The 18265-nt window shown below is 49.5% G+C and overlaps 1 protein-coding gene across 3 annotated transcripts in view; it reads left to right on the forward strand.

Annotated features, from left to right (window-relative positions):
* The first annotated feature begins 891 nt into the window (after nucleotides 1-891).
* LAMP2 (lysosomal associated membrane protein 2) overlaps nucleotides 892-18265 on the forward strand; it is a 91374-nt gene continuing 74000 nt past the window's right edge. For 2 of the 3 annotated variants that reach the window (XM_075323902.1, XM_075323901.1), the window contains exon 1: nucleotides 892-1026. In XM_075323902.1, coding sequence (XP_075180017.1) covers nucleotides 981-1026 — 46 coding nt within the window. In that variant the 5' untranslated portion in view covers nucleotides 892-980. The remainder of the gene's footprint in view (nucleotides 1027-18265) is intronic. The other variant, XM_075323899.1, reaches the window with a different exon arrangement.

The following is an 18265-nucleotide window of genomic DNA, read 5'->3' on the forward strand; positions in this document are numbered from 1 at the left end:
ACCCCTTAGATAAAAGTAAACCTATACATGTTTGGTGTCTACGAACTCATACCGACGTGTGAAATCACACCAACACCTCAGATTTACCATATAGTGAACACAGTGAATAAAATATTCCAAAAATTATTTTTTTTTGTTTTTCCGCATTTGGATTTTTTTTTGCTGTTTTCCAGTAAACTATATGGTAAAACTTATGGTTTCACTCAAAAGTACAGCTCGTTCTGCAAAAAATAAGCCTTTATATGACAAGATTGATGGAAAAATAAAAAAGTTGCTTCTCTCTGGAAGAAGGGGAGCGAAAAAAACAAAAACGAAAAACAGAAAAATTGCCCGGTGGTGAAGGGGTTAAAAAAATGCCTGATGAGCACTGTTCAATCAAAAGGCTGCAAAAAAAATTTCAGGCAAAAAAAACTTTCCCAAAATGAGTACAAAAACTCCACAAAGGAGCGTTTTTTTTTTTTTTTTATTATTATTATTATTATTATTATTATTATTAAATGGTGGCCACTACAAAACCGGAAAACCGAGCTGCCATCGATCACACGGGACAGCGCAGTCCGCGGAGACGCAGCACTCGCCCGGCCGCGGCTATTGTCACACACCGCGCTCATCACAAGCTCTTCTGACTCAGCAGTTGCGGCGCCGGCCGCTACTTTTTTGTTTGCCGTTGCCTCCCGCATTTCCTCTTCAGATGTTCGGTAACCACTTGTAGCGATAAAAAAAATTATAATATAGGCTGGGAATATGTGACTATGCTCACAACACTGATAGGAATATGTCAGGTAGAGCTGTCACTGAGCTGTGAGGTCTGAGAGCAACAATTGTATAAGATTCTTCCCGCCCTCGTATCTACGTCTGACGCGAACCATAAACACAGCGCGGACGCCGGGGCGGTGGGCGAGGCCGGCGTGTCATGTGACAGGCTGTGTTCTCGCCGTCCGTTTGACAGTGTCCATTGCGGTGTGCGGGCCTGAGCCGGGATGGAGCGGCTCCTGCGCGGTCTGCTCTTCTGCCTGCTCGGCCTAGGTACGTACAGAAGGGGGTGAGGGCAGGGGGAGCCCCGGGGGCCGTGCTGGAGAGCCCCGGGGGCCGTGCTGGAGAGCCCCGGGGGCCGTGCTGGAGAGCCCCGGGGGCCGTGCTGGAGAGCCCCGGGGGCCGTGCTGGAGAGCACGGGGTGGCGCCCTCTGGGGTGTCAGGCCTGCAGTGCAGAAAGGTCAGTTGGTGCAGGCAACAGTGGCAGCGGTCAGTGTGAGGGTCCTCTATGTGCTGCTGGCCATCCTCAGCTCATGCCCTGTCACGGTATCGGACACCACACAGGTGAGGGTTGCTATGGGGGGCTCTCCTCCGCCAGGTGAGGGTCGCTGCGGGGGGGCTCGGCCCCTCCGCCAGGTGAGGGTCGCTGCGGGGGGGCTCGGCCCCTCCGCCAGGTGAGGGTCGCTGCGGGGGGGCTCGGCCCCTCCGCCAGGTGAGGGTCGCTGCGGGGGGGCTCGGCCCCTCCGCCAGGTGAGGGTCGCTGCGGGGGGGCTCGGCCCCTCCGCCAGGTGAGGGTCGCTGCGGGGGGGCTCGGCCCCTCCGCCAGGTGAGGGTCGCTGCGGGGGGGCTCGGCCCCTCCGCCAGGTGAGGGTCGCTGCGGGGGGGCTCGGCCCCTCCGCCAGGTGAGGGTCGCTGCGGGGGGGGCTCGGCCCCTCCGCCAGGTGAGGGTCGCTGCGGGGGGGGCTCGGCCCCTCCGCCAGGTGAGGGTCGCTGCGGGGGGGGCTCGGCCCCTCCGCCAGGTGAGGGTCGCTGCGGGGGGGGGCTCGGCCCCTCCGCCAGGTGAGGGTCGCTGCGGGGGGGGCTCGGCCCCTCCGCCAGGTGAGGGTCGCTGCGGGGGGGGCTCGGCCCCTCCGCCAGGTGAGGGTCGCTGCGGGGGGGGCTCGGCCCCTCCGCCAGGTGAGGGTCGCTGCGGGGGGGGCTCGGCCCCTCCGCCAGGTGAGGGTCGCTGTGCCACCAGGTGGGGTCATTACTCTCCCCTGATATATGGGAAGCCGCTTGCTGGAGCAGCACATTGGAAATTGGCTGCACCCTTGAAGGATCCATTGTTCCTTGGGCATGCTATACACTGTAGATGTATGCGGCGATCTACATGTTCTGTCTGGTCCCCCGGCCATCTAATGTTATGGGGGTCTCCTAACTCCCCCAATATAAGGGCAGTGAAGGATCACACAATTGGATTTCAGCTGCCATTGCGTGTTCTCAGGGGAGATGAGCCGATGCCAGAGCTTAGTATCTACAGGTCCCATACACATTAGGTAAAGCAGCCAAACCTGCTGACTCCAGTGAGATTGGCTTATGGGGGGCTCTGGACCCTCCCTGTAATGTCAGGGGTGATGAGCGGCTGCCAGGAATCGGTGTCCTCCAGCCCCCTGCACATAGCAGGAAGGATGCTGACCCAGCGATCAGTATGGGGGGCTTCTACCTGATACTTGATGGTTGGGGAGGATCAGGCAGTTTGGTTTTTATCAATTGTCCTTGTATTGTTAGGGCAGAGGGGGAGTGCCTGTGTTTTCCTCTCCCTTGGCTAAATCCATAAGCGCTGAGCACTTGTTTATGGGGGGTCAGGAGGGATCGCAGACCACCATGTGTACAGCCAGCTTAAGGCCATTTTCGTAACTTGGCAGAATTTTAGTGAGGATTTTACCAAAACTCAAATCAATGTGCATTTAATATAAATGAGGTTTTACAAAGCTCCATTCACACTGCAGAAAACACTTGTGTGGATTTTGGGCAGTTCTTTAATCCTGCAGGTTTCCTGTGCTGCTAATTTCACCTAAGGCTAAGTTCACATTTCCGCTAAAATGTATCAGTCACAATCCGCTGCTCTTGTAAACAACGGAATCCGTTGCTCCCATAGACTTGTATGAGCAGTGTATTGTGACTGATGATGCTGCGTTGCACCCTCTGCCTGACTGATCAGTCGTGGAACGACTGACCGCCGGGCGGGAGGAACGCAGCATGTAACGTTTTTTGAGCAGCGCGATCCGTCGGATTTTGCTGCGCATGCTCTCTGGCTCCCTGCACACGTCACCAGCTTTGGTTGGTTACCAGATATTTACCCTGGTTACGGTGCAAGGAACCAGCGCTAAGCGGTGTAGGCCCGTAACCAAGGTAAATATTGGGTAACCAAGGTAAACATCGGGTGCTTTGCTACCTGATATTTAGTCTGGTTACGTGTGCAGGGAGGCCGACACTTCCCCGCTCGGCCCCGCCCCCTCCCGCACTCCGCACATGTGTGTACGCACGCACGCACACGTGTGTACGCACGCACGCACACGCACACACACACACGTCCCCAGCCATGCAGACAAGCACTGCCACGGACACCCTCGTCTGGCCCCGCCTACGCTTGGCTCCGCCCCCTCCTGCACTCCGCATGTGTACACACACACACACACACACACACACACACACACACACACACACACACACACACACACACACACACACCTGGCCCCAGCCATGCAGACCGCAGCACTGCCACTGACATCCTCAGCGCCTGGCTCCGCCCCCCGCTCGGCTCCGCCCCCTCCCACATTCAGCATGTGTGTATATATATGTATGTATATATATATGTGTGTCTCTATATATATATATATATATATTACACATACGCACCTGTCCTGCAGTCCCTGCAGCACTGATGTCCTCAGTGCCACGACCCCGCACACAACGGAATCCGACAAAGAATTCTGTTCTTTGTCATCCGTTGTACAGCGTTGAATAGCGCATCAGTCACATGCGTCAAGCGACGCATGTGACTGATACAAAACAACGGAAATGTGAACTTAGCCTAATACAATGACAAGGGTGAAACTAGGAGCCAAATGTGCATGTTACAGGCAGACGCTTTCCTCCATGTCATGAAGTAACAGGCGCTCCTCTACAGCTGGTGGTGCACAGGCCGGATCCACACCCATAATGTGCAGCGATACTGGGCACTCCATTGGTTAGAAAATAATTTCAAATATTTATTATGAAGTTGTTTGGAATCCAAAATAAACATTTTGGTAACAACTAGACCCCCTCTCCATTTACAACTGTTCCTCTTAGCCACATGACATACTGCTCCATTTAAAGGCCATAGCCCTTGTGGCTACTGCTGCGATCGGGTCTGCTTGGTCAGTGCCATAGACTGGCTCAGCAGGGCCATTCCAGTTCCTCCTCAGCAGTGTACACAGGGGGCCGGGGTACACAGAGGTGGTGATCAGTGCAGATCCCGGTAATCGGACCCCCAACCATCTGATATTTATTATTCATGGTGTGGATGGGTGACAAATACTTCTAACCTGAGCACCCATTAAGGCCAGTCATTAAGGCAGCCTGACTGGCGCTGTTGGATATTGCTGTAATTTTCCTGAGACTATATTGGTAGGAGCACCTATGTCCCTTTCACCTGGGTTATTAGTAGCGTGCAGATATATCACACATCCACCCGTGGCCCCATAGAGAGCAGGAGGGAATTGGAGGCCTGTGTGGTGCACATGGGGAAATAGTGTCTGCCTTTAGAAATGTGGAATAAAGTGTTGGGGACAGGAAACCATGAAGGACCCGCTGTACACCTATGCTTGTAAGGACTAATCTATTCTAATAAGCGCTGAGCGAGCGCTCTCGCCACAGCTCGTTACGCAATCAATCCTTAGGCATTATTAAACAGATGATCAAGTTTCCCATTCACTTCCATTAGATTCAAGTCGCATTGGAGCATCCTGATGTTCGCTTGAGTAACTCAGTGATGAGCACACGCTCCCATCACTAATCCTAATACCTACAAGTGTGGAAACCCTGCGAGTCTTCAGGAGTCGATATCATTCACACTTGTGCCTTCTTAGAAATGGAGCAGTGTGAGGTAAAGTTGTGACGTCTTTCAAACTTCCTTTGTCATCTCTTTATAGGGAACCTGTCGCCTGAATTTTCGCAATTAAACTAAAAGAATCCCCTTCTTCAGCTCCTGGGCTGGATTCTAGAAAGGTTCCTCTTCATACTGGCCCCCCTTTCAGACCTAAATAAACACTTTATAAAATCTTCCCTTTTGGTATGGTAATGAGGTTTTCTGGCCACGAGGGCAGGCTGTATTGCGTCCTGCCGCTGTTTGCCGTCCCCCAGTGTTGATTGACAGATGACGCCGCCGCTCTCATGTTACTCAGTGCTCCTGAAGTCTTGCGCATGCCCAGTGGCAGTATCGCGGGACTGAGCACAGTTCAAATTGCGAGTGACGGTGATCGTATTGCACAGGCGCGAGATTATGGGCGGGTACTTGAATGACGCTGGTGATGACATTGTCAGAGTTTGACAGCGGGATGTAACAGGGTAATGATACCAGGTTTAACAGGTTTGCGATTGTTAGAGGCAGGTCCTGACTGTAATACAGTCATTACCCACCAAGTATGCGGTGGGTTCACCCCATGAGTCCGTCCCATACACCCACTTCTGATTTGTGGTTTATTTATATGGCAGGTGTCAATATATACCACGAGGAGCCATATATTCTAGAAAGTCTCAAGCACGCATGTTCTTACCACCATTCCATCTCATTTTCAAGCCCATCCAACTGTCATGACCTGTTGCATGATCGTAATGTCACCAAGGGTCCTTAAGATCGGAAGAGTAGAAGACCTGTGGCTTCAAGTTCACATGATGGAGATGTCACCAAAACTCCTCATGCAGTCTCCACATAGGATGCTACATCAGTATATACAAGGGTGTGTCCAGCTCACCTCACTGCTTTAGGAGACCACAATCTCACCGTGCAGGGATCCATTTGGAGTCAGCCAGCTCCCTTGGTATCTAGAATTCCATGCAAAAAGTCGATCCAGCACAGTTCCAGTAATTAAAAATAAATATCCTTTATTGAAGAAAAATTAAAAATCCATTATGCCATGTTAGGAGGACGTGTTACGGACTAGTTGTCCTTACTCAGTCTCAACACATCTCACAATGAATCCAGACTAAAAACATATGGCACAGGATATGATGTCAGCAATCAATACAAAATTTAAATATGCAAAAATCCAATTAATCCACATTTATAAGTGCAACCAAATAAGTGAGCAACAGATAAATTCTCAATAAAAATACATTATATCATTTCTTATATTTAGTCCTGTAGGAACCCTTGTTTCCATTTCTTCGGCGCTCCATTGGGAGACCCAGACGATTGGGTGTATAGCTACTGCCTCCGGAGGCCACACAAAGCATTACACTAAAAAGTGTAAGGCCCCTCCCCTTCTGGCTATACACCCCCCGTGGGATCACGGGCTGATCTGTTTTCAAGCTTTGTGCGAAGGAGGTCAGACATCCACGCATAGCTCCACTGTTTTTAGTCAGCAGCAGCTGCTGACTATGTCGGTTGGAAGAAAAGTGGGCCCATATGGGGCCCCCAGCATGCTCCCTTCTCACCCCACTTTTGTCGGGTGTTTGTTAAGGTTGAGGTACCCATTGCGGGTACGGAGGCTGGAGCCCACATGCTGTTTTCCTTCCCCATCCCCCCTCAGGGCTCTGGGCGAAGTGGGATCTTACAGGTCTCCAGGCACTGAGGCCGGGCTCCATCCACAGACCCAGAGAACCTGCTGGATATGGAGCTGAGTATCGTCAGGGACAGGCCCTGCTACATTAAGGTACTCTGTGTCCCCGGGCAAGCGCGCACACACACACCAGCATTGCTGGGAGTGTTAGTGCGCCGGGGGTAACAGCGCGGAGCGCTCGTGCTATTTTTCACTGCAGCTTTGCTGAGTGACTTTATGTATTGGGAACTGCCGCGCCGGCCGCTGCTGGGTGTTTTTTACATTGTGGCGCGGCTGGGACTTGTGGTGCGCCGGGGACTTCCGCGCTGGCCGTGCACATGGACGGCCGCGCTTATTACTCGAGTCCCCGGCTTTGCGGCCTAGTTTTCGTTTCGTTCCCGCCTCCAGCCCTGCCAGTCAGGGGAGAGGCGGGACGCTGTACAGACAGTCAGCGCCGAGGGCTGGAGTCTGCTTTGCATTCTCCAGCCCCCTTCACTGGACACAGTGGGACGCCAGTTTCCCGCTCTTGTCTGGGGCACGCCCACGGCCCGCCCCTCTTCACAGGACGCCGGCAGCCATTCCTGCACGCAGTCCGAGCTGGGGAACGGAGACATGCTCTGGGCAACCAGTCACAGGGCTCTGGCGACCGCACACCCGCGTTATAGGCGGGCGGTAAGCAGCACCTGAAGTGCTGACCCCACTAAATACTGAAGTGTCCATTTGTATTTTATGCTTGTATGCTATACACTGCACTGTAGGTCGCTATCTTTGGCTATATGCCCTCCTAGATGGCGAGATAACAGCAGCAAAAAAGCAAGGGTGCTAAGGCACAGGTTTTCTATGCTGCTTGTATTGCATGTGCTGAAGTGTTCATTTGTACTTATGCTTGTATGCTATACATTGCACTGTACGGTCGCTACTCTTGGCTATATTCTCCTAGAGGGCTGGACAACAGCAGCAAAAAAGCATGGGTGCCAAGGCACAGGCTTTATAGGCTGCTCGTATTGCATGTGCTGAAGTGTTCATTTGTACTTATGCTTGTATGCTATACATTGCACTGTACGGTCGCTCTATATTCTCCTAGATGGCTGGACAACAGCAGCAAAAAAGCAAGGGTGCCAAGGCACAGGCTTTCTATGCTGCTTGTATTGCATGTGCTGAAGTGTTTATGCTTGTATGCTATACATTGCATAGATGGTTAGAATACAGCAGCAAAAAAGCAACACAGGCTTTCTATGCTGCTTTTACTGCATGTGATACTGTTCCACCGGCAGGTTCCACTGACCCCCATTGTGTGCAATGCTCCCCTGTAGCACTTGGTCAGCCGGGGTCTCTACTAGAGGTGGCCAAAGGAACCACCTGTGAACCCTGTCCAGGGACAGGGACGGAGTTGCAGTTTCGGCTGATAGATTGTCATGGGATAGAGACTTTGCAGTCCAGACAGGCCATGAGCAATCTTGATTAATGCTCCCTGGCCACCCTCATTTGGAATGCACTCAGTGCTCCGGGGGGGTCCCAGGCATTCCAGGGTGAAGGCTCTGACACGGACGGCAGTCCCAGACAGCCTAAGCTAGCTCGCTGGGTGCGGCACTCGGCTTCATCACTGGTCAGGGTCCCAGCAGGAGGACTCTCTGTATGATGAGGCAGACGTAGCTGATCAGGGCTTTGGTCCTGACACCGCTCTCAATCCGGATACACCGGATGGTGACGCCATAGTGAATGATCTTATAGCGTCCATCAATGGAATGTTGGATATTTCTCCCTCAGCTCCCCCAGTGGAGGAGTCAGCTTCACAGCAGGAGAAATCCTTTTTCAGTATCTCATGCGTATATTGAGTACTTTTCTGGCCACGCTGACTTCAGAGAAGCAGTTCAGAAACACCACGCTTACCAGATAAGCGTTTTCTCCAAACGTATTAAGGATACACGTTATCCCTTCCCCCTGACGTGGTAAAGCGCTGGACCCAGGGTCCAAAGGTGGATCCCCCAATCTCCAGGCTTGCGGCTAGATCCATAGTTGCAGTGGAGATGGGACTTCACTTAAAGATGCCATTGACAGACAGATGGACCTCTGGTTGAAATCTGTCTGTGAAGCTATCAGCGTGTCGGTTGCTCCGGCATTCGCAGCCGTATGGGCACTCTAAGCTATTTCAGCTGGTCTTGCGCAGCTGGTCTTGAGCACATGTACATCTGTGCCGCAGGTGGTGTCCTTAACCTCGCAATGTCTGCATTGCGACTTACCCTAGTAATGCTGTCCTGGGGGGACAGTCGAGATTTTGGTTTTTCCCAGGCTCGGGCAGGTCCCAATTGTCCTCGTCCAAAAGGGCTCAAAAGGCTCAGAGGGGCTCAGATTCCGGCCGGGCTCAATCACGCCCAAGGAAGGCAGCCAGAGGAACCGCTACCAAGGCGGTCTCCTCATGACTTTCAGCTCTCTCTCTCCGCATCCGCGGTTGGTGGCAGACTCTCCCGCTTGGCGACATTTAGCTGCCACAGGTCACAGACCGGTGGGTGAGAGACATTGTGTCTCACGTGTACAGGATAGAGCTCTGTTCTCGTCCTCCGGCTCGATTCTTCAGAACTTCCCCCCCCCCCCCCACCGAGCCGATGCTCTTCTGCAGGCAGAAGGAGTGGTAATCCCTGTTCCTCTTCGGGAACAAGATACGGTTTTTTCCTCCAATCTGATTGGGGTGCCAAAAAAGGGTGGCTCTTTCCTTTCCGTTCTGGACCTAAAACTGCTCATGAAGCACGTGAAGGCCAGGCGGTTCCGGATGTAACCCTCCGCTCCGTCATTGCCTCAATGTCTCAAGGAGATTTCCTAGCATCAATAGACATCAGGATGCTTATCTCCACGTGCCGATTGCTCCAGAGCACCAGCGTTTGCTACGTTCCGTTATTGAAGACGAGCATCTTCAGTTCGTAGCCCTGCCCTTCGGTCTGGCGACAGCCCTACGGGTTTTCACCAAGTTCATGGCAGCAGTGGGAGCAGTCCTGCACTCTCAGGGTCACTCTGTGATCCTTACTGGGACGATCCACTTGTCAAGGCACCCTCTCAAGAGGCATGCCAACACAGCCTGAACGTGGCGCTGGAGACTCTCCAGAGTTTCGGGTGGATCATCAACCTTTCAAGGTTAAATCGGGCACCGACCCAATCACTGACATATCTGGGCATGGAGTTTCACACTCCCTCAGCGATAGTGAAGCTTCCGCTGGACAAGCAGCGTTCACTACAGACGGGGGTGCAGTCTCTCCTTCAAGGCCAGTCACACCCCTTAAGACGCCTCATGCAGAGGCAGTCACTTTCGCGCAGTTTCATCTGCGTCCACTTCAATGGGACAGGCTTTGCCAATGGGTTGGGGAGTCGACGTCCCTAGACAGGAACGTCTCCCTTCTCAGACGGTCAAGGACTCTCTTCAGAGGAGTCCATCCTTCAGATCAATGTTCTGGAAATCTGGGCAGTGTATCTTGCCCTGCAAGCCTTCCAGCAGTGGCTGGAAGGAAAACAGATCCGTATTCAGTCGGACAATTCCACAGCGGTGGCATACATCACCCACCAAGGCGGAACACGCATCGCCAAGCCTACCAGGCAATCCGGCGGATTCTGATGTGGGTGGGAGACAGAGCATCCACCATATCCGCAGTTCACATCCCGGGCGTAGAAAATTGGGAAGCAGACTTCCTCAGTCGCCAGGGCATGGACGCAGGGGAATGGCCTCTGCACCCAGAATGGTGTCAGGAAATCTGTAGCCGCTGGGGGATGCCGGACGTCGACCTAATGGCGTCTCGGCACAACAACAAGGTCCCGATTTTCATGGCGCGGTCTCACGAGCAAAGAGCTCTGACGGCAGGCGCCCTAGTTCAGGATTGGTCGCAGTTCCAGCTACCCTATGTGTTTCCACCTCTGGCACTGTTGCCCAGAGTGCTACGCAAGCTCAGCTCCGCTTGCCGCCGCGCCATCCTCGTCGTCCCAGACTGGCCGAGGAGGTCGTGGTTCCCGGATCTGTGGCATCTCACGGTCGGCCAACCGTGGGCACTCTCAGACCGGCCAGATTTACTGTCCCAAGGGCCGTTTTTTCCACTGAATTCTACGGCCCTGAACCTGACTGTGTGGCCATCGAGTCCGAGATCCTAGCGTCTTCAGGATTATCTCAAGACGTCATTGCCACCATGAGACGGGCTAGGAAGCCAACGTCTGCCAAGATCTACCACAAGACGTGGAAGTTATTCTTATCTTGGTGCTCTGCTTAGGGAGTGTCTCCCTGGCCATTTGCATTGTCTCCTTTTTCCTCCCTTCCTGCATCTGGATTGGGAAAAGGTTTGTCGCTCGGCTCCCTTAAAGGACAAGTCGCAGCGCTGTCGGTATTCTTTCAGAAGCGCCTAGTACGACTTCCTCAGGTACGCACGTTCCTGCAGGGGGGTTATCACATTGTCCCTCCGTACAAGAGGCCGTTAGACCCATGGGATCTGAACAGGGTATTAATTGCTCTCCAGGAGCCGCCCTTCGAGCCTCTGAGGGATGTTTCACTTTCTCGACTTTCACAGAAAGTGGCCTTTCTGGTAGCGGTCACGTCTCTTCGGAGAGTGTCCGAACTAGCAGCGCGGTCATCCAAAGCTCCCTTCCTGGTGTTCACCAAGATAAGGTAGTGCTGCGCCCGATCCCAGAGTTTCTCCCTAAGGTGGTATCCCCTTTTTATCACAATCAGGATATCTCCTTACCTTCCTTTTCTCCATTTCATCGATATGTAATGGCTTTGCATTGTTGGATCTGGTGTAGAGCACCCAGAATCTACATTCCTGCACGGCGCCCCTGCGCCGCTCGGATGCACTCTTTGTCCTTGTCACTGGTCAGCGCAAGGGGTCGCAGGCTGCAAAATCCACCCTGGCTCGATGGATCAAGGAACCAATCCTTGAAGCCTACCGTTCTACTGGGCTTCCGGTTCCATCAGGGCTGAAGGCCCATTCTACCAGAGCCGTGGGTGCGTCCTGGGCATTACGGCACCAGGCTACGGCTCAGCAGGTGTGCCAGGCGGCTACCTGGTCGAGTCTGCACACCTTCACCAAGCATTTTCAGGTGCATGCCTACGCTTAGGCGGATGCCAGCCTAAGTAGATGAGTCCTGCAGGCGGAGGTTGCCTCCATGTAGGGAAGGGCTGTTTTTACAGTCCAAACTTGAGGTATTCATTTACCCACCCAGGGACTGCTTTTGGACGTCCCAATCGTCTGGGTCTCCCAATGGAGCGCCGAAGAAGAAGGGAATTTTGTTACTTACCGTAAATTCCTTTTCTTCTAGCTCCAATTGGGAGACCCAGCACCCGCCCCTGTTTCCTTCGGGATTTTTGGTTTGTTCGGGTACACATGTTGTTCATGTTGAATGGTTTCAGTTCTCCGATGTTCCTTCGGATTGAATTTGTTTAACCAGTTATTGGCTTTCCTCCTTCTTGCTTTTGCACTAAAACTGATCAGCCCGTGATCCCACGGGGGGTGTATAGCCAGAAGGGGAGGGGCCTTACACTTTTTAGTGTAATGCTTTGTGTGGCCTCCGGAGGCAGTAGCTATACACCCAATCGTCTGGGTCTCCCAATTGGAGCTAGAAGAAAAGGAATTTACGGTAAGTAACAAAATTCCCTTCTTTATCTCTTTATGTTGTAACATTCTTTTTATATCTCCTCCCTTCCTAGGTAACAGTATTTTCTCTATGCCGCTCACCTGCAAGCTACTTAAATCACCCCCGTGGACACTGAGAAAATGCTGGGAGGCTCCTGAAGGACTCCTGGTTGATTTATTTAGGACATCGTACACATGTTCCGCTATTCTTTTTCTCAGTGTCCTAGTGGTGTGACCTATGTACTGCAGTCTGCACATAGTGCAGGAGATTACATACACAACATTTGTAGAACTGCAGTTTATCATTGTTTGGATGTCAAATTGTTTCCCATTAGTATATGATAAAACATTCTTTGTATTACTGACATATTTGCATAAACCACAGGTTCTTCCACCACATTTATATGAACCATTCACTGATAACCAGTTCGATTTATCCATTTTCTTTGATTTATTTTTATGATCGCTGGGGGATAATAACGCACCCAGTGTGGTATTTTTCTTTGAAACAAATTTGACACCTCCCTCCAATATGTGATTCAAGGTTGCATCCGCAGTCAAAATAAAGGATATTTATTTTTAATTACTGGAACTGTGCTGGATCGACTCTTTGCATGGAATTCTGGATGCTACATCAGTGTAGCTCCAGCTGTAGACGCTGAGGGCCTCCAATGAATTGGGTGTCCTGGGCAAATGCCCAGTTTGCCCCTCCGTTATGCCGGCCCTGATTATGGCTTTAAGTGCTTCCATGTAAATTGCGTAGTAATTGAATCGGCATAAAGGTGAAGAATGTGTTCTGTAAAGAGGTCCATTGCTGATGGACAGCAGTTGTTTTTGAGCAGATAAGTTTTGTTCTTAGTTTTGCTTGCCAAGCTATGGCAAAATGTCCTACAGCGTTCCTCCTCCTGTAAACCGAATGACAACACCCATCTCTGGTTTTCCAGGCTTTTGCCATATTCCGTTTTGCTAATATGCCTTACGAGCAGGGAAGTGAGGCTGATCTTTCCCGTTGTGTGAGGTCCAGTCAAGTTCTGGCATTGTGCATGGTGACCTTATGGTTTGTCTGTCTGCTTTATGGGAAACCCAACTTGTGAAATTCTGACACATTCTATTTGTCTCAGGACTCTGCTCTAAAGACCCCATAAACATTAGATAAAAGCCCATGTGATGTTAATGGGGGCTTCCTGACACTCCCCAGATAGGTCATTTTAGAAGGAGAGAAGGGTTGGGTAGTTGAATTTCAATGGGGAGGGAGAAAACCACTGCTGAAGTCAAATAAACATGTGTATGTGACAGACATCTGTCACCTGTCTGTGTATAGCCAGCTTAAAGGTAATCTGTCAGTGGGATGCCACACATCAAACTACTTATGTGCATGTTGCTTTGTCAAAAAACAAGTTGTCATACCTTTACATGGCCATTCCATTCTTCGTTACTGAGAAATCAGCGTTTGAATTGATCTACAAATAGTTGTTCAGTGTAATTTGCATATCTGAAGCCTCCGTCACTCCAGCTCTATTCCTTGCCACATACTGCCTCCTCTTGCTTCACTGACCGCCTCTATGCTGTGTGACTTCAGGCTGTATTGTTCAGGAAGGTGGAGGCTAAGGCTGCTTTCACACATCCGGCTTGAGCTCTGCGGCTCAATCCGGCTGTGCAAGCTATGCAACGGATGCGGTGAACACACCGCATCCTTTGCATAAGTTTTTACTTTGCGGCCAGTCTGGTTTTTGCCGCTTGCGGCATGCTACTGAGCATGCGCAGTGGCAAAAACCGCATGCGGCGGCCGGATGCGATTATTGCCGCATCGCTCCGCATCCGGCCGCCATAGGCATGCATTGAAAAATGCGCCGCATCGGCCGAATGCAGCGCGAAGAGGTTTTTTTTGCCGCACGAAAAAACGTGGCAGGCAACGTTCCATCCGGCCGCCGCATCGGCTAAATCTGCCGCATGCGGCAAAAACCGGATGGAACGCAAGGCCTTGCGGCACAATGCGGCACTAATTAAAGTCTATGCAGAAAAAACGCAACCAGCAGCAAAAAAAAACCGGTTGCGATTTTCCTGCAAAGTGCCGGATTGTGCCGCATTGCAGAAACCGGAGGTGTGAAAGCAGCCTAAGCTGTGCGGGCTCCCTCTTTTTTGGGCTGTCCATCTGGTCTATATAGCTTTCCATGGGCAGGTGTAATACAGGTCTGGTTCCTAATTTGCCCCTGTCTACTTTAAGGTCAGCTGACACATGGAGAGGTAAACTACAAGATTTGGGGACCATCCGGACTGGGTACACCTTGTCTCGGTGGGATTTCTTTTACGCTTTTTTTTTTTTTTTCTTTTTTTTTTTAATCAAAACTGTGTTGACTAAGTACCCGATGTTATTTACATGTACTATTTTATTTACTTCAGGGCATGTGTTAATTTTTAATTTTATTTAACTGTAATGGTAAAATGCGAAGGTCACCAATTAGCTACATGGGCCCAAATATTTATAAACTAACTAGACTGGTGACTTTTCCAGTCACATTTGTTGTTTACATCCTACCACTTGCCTAAAATACAATTTGGGGTAAAAATGAACTTTATAGATAACGTCTGGTAATTATGTTGGAAGATTTAAGGGATCAGGTGTAGTTGTACCATCTGTGGGGGGCAAAAAAGTAATAAGTAGTGTCTTTCCATAACAGATGTGGTGTCTCTTATTCCATCCAGAAGACAAATGTGGTGGTGTGTAATGTCCATCCCCCGCTCTCCTGTTGGGAGGGATCAATGATATCACAATTAAAAATACAATTTTATGATTTTTCTGACAATGGGTACGAATCACAGCCATGGCACCTCCGATATTCTGCACCTATTGAGCGTTTATGATGCATCCTAACATCCCTTTGGTTTTGCCAAATCTAGAATATCCACCAATAAGTTTTTTGTTTATTACACAAATTGGTTTTAAAAAAAAAAAAAACAAAAACCCTATGAAGATAAAATCTGTCCTAATACTGAGCTCCTTGTGTTTGGTCTCTATTATAAAAAGCAGATCTTACTAATGAAGGTTGACAATAGGGCGAGCTGCCGTCTGGGGGATGGCTGGAGATGAGGTTTCATTCAGCACAGGCTGGTGTAACCCAACGCCACTTCATGGGTCATTAGAAATGAGCGCTGGTGTTGCATTCTCTCGTCAGGTGTCATATAAATAAAACATATAACAGGGGAGGGCACTACACAGCTTCTGATCAGTTTTGTAGTCTAATTTCTGAAACACAGCAGCTACCCTCTCTAAGGAAAGAAATTGCACATGGCTGATCGTGATGCAGTGTGTATATGTAGTGATCCATAGGCTTTAATTCTTTAACTTAGTGTAAAATGATCCTATTTGGTTATTTCTCACTTTCTATAATGTTTCCTGATCAAAGTCCATGCATCATAATGCACACTGCATTCTTAAAAATATTGCAATATGTTATCATCATCAATCTGTGCAAAAATTACTGTAAATTGGATTTCCACATAGATTGTGATAATGCTGCCAGGGATGGAGGCAACAGATCAAGTGGCTGGTTTATGGTTGTAAATGCTCTGGTTGGAGATTATCAGGGGTTATATTAATTTTTGCTTGGCACAGATAAAATGCTTGCGTGTCAATCAGTTGCTGCCATTTTCTCGTGTTTTTACACCTCTGACGACATTGCATTACACTAATCACCATCCAGGAGTTCTGATTCTGAATCCAAATCCTTCAGCCCAACAATGTTATTCCCAAGGATGACTGCAGAAAACCAGGAGTGGATGCTGCCTTCAGTGTAGAGAAGTCAGAAGTTACATGTTCATTTGGGAAATGTATTCATATAAAACTCTGCATTATTTGCAAATGGATCACTATTGGAGGTGAATAAAAAGCCCAAACAGAATAAATCCTGCACACATAAAATATTCAAAGGTGTTACCCACTCCACTTTCTACCTCCAGCCTGTAGATCAAAATAAAAAAATGCACCCTAAATAGAGCTACAAAAGGTTAGAAAAAAAAAATGGAGTCCAAATTATACTCCAGTGTTGTGTTACTGGAGGGGGGGCAGCAGCGGTGGTGGAGATGGGTCACAGGAGGCAGTGGCGACTGGTCAATACTGGCGGCGCAGGTCTGTGCTGGCAGCAGCAGCTCCAGTGTGTGTGTGGTGGAGCAGCAAGTGTCCCAGCTGGCCGCCGGCACAGGGGGGCAGCTGGCCGCCGGCACAGGGGGGCAGCTGGCCGCCGGCACAGGGGGGCAGCTGGCCGCCGGCACAGGGGGCCAGGACTGTGTGTTAAAATATGCTGCAAAGAGCACCAATAATGCAGTGTGAACACACCTGTGGATTTTTTTTTTGTTTATTTTTTTTTTTTCATTATGTTATTAAACTTAATGAGTGAAAAAACACTGCAAATCCGGATCAATAATTGACATGCTGCAGGTTCTTTCTGCATCAAAATCTGCCCCAAATCTGCAAGGAAAAAACCCCACAGCATTTGCCCAGCACTTCAGAAATTTCATACTTTGCTGGCTTCAGGAGAAGTATGCAGAATTTGAAAGAAAAAAAAAAATGCGATTAACTGCAGCGTGTGCACAAGGCCTCTAAGTGTTCAGTTAGAATTGTCTGCTCCAGGAGGTAAGTATGCAGTTTTACATTTTTTTTTTTCTTTCTTTTTGTTCTTAAGGCTAGTCCTATTCAGAGTTTGTCCAGTAGTGACCTACCCCCATTACTGATGCAGACGTGACCTAAAGGTGTGTCCTCCACTAATATTTATGCCATATCCACAGGACATCTGTATGAATCCTGCTGCACATACACTTTGTGAGCCCACGTGCTGGTTCAGTCCATGCAGTGGCCATAAGTTTATTCTGGTTTGTTAATTGCATGTGAAGTGTATGACGCTTAATGAAGAAAGTGTCTACATTGAGAAGGTGCCTGGTTTCCTGATATCACTGGGAAGAAATGGGGTGTCCTCGTACGCTGGGGACAAGATGCCTGCACACAGATTCAGCAGATTCATGTGTTCTCAGAGGCCGGCTTATTGTATGTTCATAAACTGAAACTTGTCAGGTTTTGTTTTTTTTTTTACCTAATCTGAGAGCAGCAAAATGCAGAGACCCGGATTCCAGCAATTTGTCACTTACTGGGCTGCTTTCTGCAGTTTTTATAAAATCCTTTATCTGTAGATCAACCTGTTCTTTGAATGCTGAGCCTTGTATAACCCCACCCACACCACTGATTGACACTTTCTGTGTACACTGTGCAGAGGCAGAAAGCTGCCAATCACTGGTGTGGTTATGTAGAGCTCATGAAATATATGGAGGACTACATGGCAGCAGGTTTACAAATCCTCTAGTCAATTTCCTGATAAAACAGTGATTTTATCAAAACCTAAAGCAAGCAGCCTTGTAAGTGACACATCGCTGGAATCGAAGTCTCTGCCCCTACATCATACTTCTTTCAGGTTAGCAGTATATAGAAAAAGTCCAGCTCACCCAATTGAGATGGCTAAATGTTTGATCGGTGCACGGAAAAGAAAGCAGGAATCCCTCTTCTTTCAGGTTAGGTGGCACAAACTCCCTTAAGTCTTATTAGGGGGAAGGGCTGAAAATTCTCCTAATATATAAATAAATATATATATATATATATATATATATTTATATTTATATTTCTCGGTATAACTAATTTTGTTGAAGTTGATGATGTGCGCCTCCTTTAGAGAGAACATCTCAGCATTTAGCTCAGGCGCAGCTTTTATAGAGGGTTCTGGAGATTACTGCTCTGCTGTGCACTTCAGGCCCAACACTGATGAGCTCCTGGATCGGTGATTAGTCACTGGCAACCCTTGGTGGAGCTGCAGCCATTATAGCTCAGCAGGTTATCAAAATCTGGAAAGTGAAACACGTAACGACGAATAGATGAAATAGAAGCATTTTAATATGTATAGTTGTGGGGGGTGTTCTCCTTTTGTGAATACACTGTTTGCATACTGCTAAGGCTGCTTTCACACTACGTCTTTTTAACATGCGTCCTGAACGTTTTTTTAACGCAGAAACGGATCCAGTGCAGATGCGTTTTCATTTCAATGCATTTGCAATGGACTCGCGTTAACATGCGTTCACCTGCGTTTGCGT

This window comes from Anomaloglossus baeobatrachus, chromosome 9, assembly GCF_048569485.1.
Source record: "Anomaloglossus baeobatrachus isolate aAnoBae1 chromosome 9, aAnoBae1.hap1, whole genome shotgun sequence".
NCBI classification, from domain to species: domain Eukaryota; kingdom Metazoa; phylum Chordata; class Amphibia; order Anura; family Aromobatidae; genus Anomaloglossus; species Anomaloglossus baeobatrachus.